Raw genomic sequence first — 4,416 nt, 5'->3', positions numbered from 1 at the left:
AGTGTGAAAGAAAAGGTAGCCAAGAAAGACAAACTAGTCTGCTGGGCTATGAGTAACTGTGGTATAACGTTTACCAATCGTGTGAATCTGGCAATCGATTTGGTGAAAAATTTGCCAGAAAAATTGCATCATTTTGGAAAAGGAACATCTTGTTTGCAATCGGTGAAAGACAACGTGACTTTTCATGGAAGCAAATCCTTCATGTTCTCTGTTCTCAAAAAATATTTTCTTGGTCTAAATTAATTTGCATAAGTTATTTCCAACAATGACGTAGAAACGACCCCCCCCCCCCCCCCCCTGTCGCCATTGTTTTTGGTGCCCCCGATTACAATTTATGTGGGATTATATGGCACGTTAATATGTCAAAAAATTTTACGTGCGGGTGGGGGGAGCAAAAAATATATGCCCACTAAGCTGGGGGGGGGCAAAAGAGAACTGATTCGAATAACCATTAAAAAAAATGTCGGGTCTACCTTATACCGTACTAACTGAGCCAAAGTTGACTTTCAATTGGGATCCTTTCCGTTAAGCCCCCCCCCCACCTTAGCGGGTACATATTATTTGCAGCCCCCGGGCGAACGATAACATTTTAATTCTATGTTTTAATTACTATGATCTGATTTCATGAACAATTTTTTTTCAACATGGGAAGACAACTAAAAATATACGAAACATCAAAATATAAAAAACATTGAATATACTTGAAGGCCAAATAATTATTATATATAAAACTAATTCTCATATTTGCTCTAATTCTATTCTTGAATGGATTTTACCTCCAACAATTCGTAATTAAAGTCCACATTTAGCGTTTGCAGATTCAACTTATCTTTAATATTGAAATATTTGTAAAATTTGTCAAAGCATAATCAATAAAAGTATCTGTTTTTAGGGATCTTAAATAGACTCTGCTTATAAAATGTAGTAAAATTAAACAAAATTGGGCTTATGTAGTGGACTCTGCTATTCGGCAATGTTTTAATACCTTACAAACAAAAAACAGAAGAATAATTATTTACTGCAAATGTTACTGTATTGTAAATGCGGGGAAAAAGGGCAGGCAAAAACGTGCAAAACTTTTTGTTTTATCCCCGGTTGAGGTTTTTGGGTAAATTTTTGTAAGAAATGCGGTGAATGCGGTGAATTTTTGTAAGAAATGCGGTGATTGCGGTGAATGCGATGAAAACAAATATTTCACCGCATTTCACCGCATTTCTTACAAAAATTCACCGCATTTCTTACAAAAGTTCACCGCATCGACTTTTGTGGCAAATTAATGTAAGAAATGCGGTGAAAGCGGTGAAAAAAATAATTCACCACATTTCACCGCATTTCTTACAAAAATTCACCGCAAAATTTACCGCATTTCTTACAAAAATTCACCGCATATGATTTCCAAAGTTAACTCAATCTGATTTAAATTCACAAGAAATTGCAAGGATGTACGTCAGAGTTGAGGCAGTGGACTAAGCAGTTGCAGACATGCACGAGGTCAGAGGTTCGAACCCGTGTGGGGAAGATTCTTTTTTGTAACAATACTGAGAACGCGGTGAAAATATATAATTCACCGCGATTCACCGCATTCACCGCAAAAAGATGTAAGAAATACGCAGTGAAAATTATTTTTTTCACCGCATTTCTCCGCATTTCTTACGAAAATTTACCGCCAAACCTCGACCCGGTATTGATGTAATTTTACCGATAACTCAATTGGCAGAGTTAAAAGAAAAATAAACCATAATTGGGGAAAATAACTTTGTGTGGAAGGCCTATAATGGAAAAGACCCGAAAAAACACTCAACTTGGAAAGACCAGCAAAAATTGGTGAAAATATGGCGACAATTCGTCGATTTTTGCTAGTAGTTTTGAGCAAGGACTTTCATCTTAATATCAGTAAACAAAAGATTGATGTGATTAAAAACCAGTTTGTCGTAAAAGGGTAAATGGGTGTTCCCAGGTTGACCACCTTAGACGAAACTTGCTAAAACTTATACTGTGCCAATGAATTAATTACTTACACCGCATTACTTTCTTTGCATGCATAATTATGCAGTTTTTTGAGCTAAAAAATCATATTTTCTCTTCCTTTCTTCTGACAACTCACAGGCAGAGGCGATGAAAAATCACCATTTTTCGATGACATCTCTTTAAACTATGATATTTAGCAAAGTTAATGCAAATAGCTTTGAGCTTTGTACTTATCTTGACGTTTTCTTGGCAAGATAAAAAAATCTTAATGCAATATTTGAAGTTTTGTTTCATTGATATTAGACATAAAGGATCAAACTAAGGCGATGTATCGAATCTACTCAAGGAAATGGAGAAATGCTGGTTCTATTTGTCATACGAGAACTCTAACTGCACCGACTACATTACAGAGAAATACAGTAATGCATTAGAGAGTTATACAATCCCAATTGTCAATGGATGGAAAGAGAGTTACGACAAACGACTTCCTGGTAAATTTTGGATCTATTCTGTTTCGGCCCCCAGGTTTTTTTATGACCCCCAGTTACAAATTTTATGTTGTTATATAGCACTTTATTATGTAAAAAAAATAGCACGTGCGCCTGGGGTCATAAAAAATTTATGCTCATTAAGCTAGGGGGGGGGGGGGAGGCGAAATAGAATAGATCCTAAATTTTTCTGCCTACTTCAGTTCGTTTTTATTATTTGGTGATTTTTGAACTTATCTTCAAGCAAATCCACCCAAATAAAATCAAGCCACAATAAGGCACGAAAAGTTTACATCCATTTATAAAATTGGCAAATAACACAGTCAACGGGTTTGACCCGTCAAGTTTTTTCATTGTTTCACATTTTTTATTCATACAAAGAATTGTGTTTATAAAACAACCGTTTTTAGAATCAAATTAACTAAAGTATAACACAAAGAAAACTCATTGCTAATGAAATTACGATTGATAGAGCTTTGCTCAATAGTTCGCTTCTTCCGAACAGATCCGCAAAGTAAGCTAGCTCACTTGAGACAAATAGTTTATTGTAGAATCGGCGAAAAAATCATTTTTCTTCAGATTTTTTCGGCAAAATTCCAATTGTTTTCTCTGTTGCACCGCTAGTATGTGTTGCCGGTAGATGGTAGCACAAAAATGCAAAATTTAATTCAAGAATACGATCCTTGCCGCATTAAAAGACTGTGCTCGAACTCATATGTTACCAAAAGACGTTTGCTGGAACCATGAAAAGAATTTACATTGAATTTAACTGGTTGCATGACTGTGTATTTTATAGTCTATATTTTACGCTCTACTAGAATTATGGTCTTTATATAAGTTGAGGTCTAAACCCTGCCAGTTAAATTGAAGGTAGACAGTTCTTTTTTTTTGCAAAATTATTAAAAACTGAAAATATAATCGCGATTGAATTGAAATCAACCAAAATTTAGTATCGGTACCTCCGTATGGCTCCAGTCACTTTTTAGTATAAATAAAATGTTACAAAAACCCCGAAAAATATAAAACTGTTTAATAATTACTCCTGATGTTGTTTATAATTTAGGATCCTATATCCACGCAATGGACTTCCCAAGTGGAAAAAAACTGAGCGAGTATCTTCAATCTTTGAAGAGCAATTTCTCGGCATATCTTCAGTACCATAAATGGAGACAGCTCTATCACGTTGGAAACTTTGGAGAGGACGTTGAACAATTGAAGTGTGAAATATGTCGACGGTTGAAAAGGGAGAAAGACACTGGTTACGCTAAAAAGTACATTATCGATAATTTAGCTGATATTTTTGCAAATAAGCAAACATGTATCAAGTAAAAATTGTACATCAGGTCTTCCCGGGTCGAGGTGAGAGCGGCTCTAAGAAAAATTTTTATATGAAATGCGCTGAATGGACTGAAAGTTTGTTTATAGGTGCTGAATGTGATAAAAACAAAATTTTATGTCACTTGTCAACTTATGTCAAACAAAATTTAGAACATTTTGCAGCTCATTCATTGCTTACTTCAAATACACACTTCCAAAAATCCAAAAATCGGCACTTTCAGCGTATTACTTTAATAATTTCAGCACTTTCGTTACAATAATTGAGCACTTTTTTCTACACATACCTTATATGAATTCAAAACTTCGAAATTCACATGCATTTTTACAAGAACGTTAGTTGCAGTACGTTTCTTGCATAAATTTGTTTTCTTTTTAATCGACAAGGACTTCTAGTGATGAAAATGATTTTAATTAACTTTGTCACTGTTTATAATTTTATCAATTTCCTTTTTGCTATAACGAACAATATTTTTACTGCTTTTATTGTTAATAGTTTCAATAATACCACTATTAAGGTTTTCATTACAGCTTTTATTATTGTTTGTTTTTTCGCTATTGTTATTATTAACAATATTAAAATTAAAATTTTCGCTACTACTCTTGCCATTAATAATAATTTTGT

At 34.1% G+C, this 4,416-nt stretch overlaps 1 protein-coding gene across 1 annotated transcript; it reads left to right on the top strand.

The window, feature by feature from the left end:
- The first annotated feature begins 2,288 nt into the window (after nt 1–2,288).
- Nucleotides 2,289–4,107, top strand: LOC142355831 (4-galactosyl-N-acetylglucosaminide 3-alpha-L-fucosyltransferase 9-like). Its single transcript, XM_075407872.1, has 2 exons — nt 2,289–2,459; nt 3,520–4,107. The coding sequence occupies exons 1-2, from the start codon at nt 2,318–2,320 to the stop codon at nt 3,783–3,785; spliced, it is 408 nt and encodes a 135-aa protein (XP_075263987.1). The 5' UTR covers nt 2,289–2,317; the 3' UTR covers nt 3,786–4,107.
- The last annotated feature ends 309 nt before the right edge of the window (nt 4,108–4,416 follow it).

This window comes from Convolutriloba macropyga, unplaced genomic scaffold, assembly GCF_964194025.1.
Source record: "Convolutriloba macropyga unplaced genomic scaffold, txConMacr16.3 SCAFFOLD_2753, whole genome shotgun sequence".
Taxonomy (NCBI): Eukaryota; Metazoa; Xenacoelomorpha; order Acoela; family Convolutidae; genus Convolutriloba; species Convolutriloba macropyga.
Note: the sequence above shows the minus strand (reverse complement) of the source record. Positions and strands in the feature narration are given on the sequence as shown.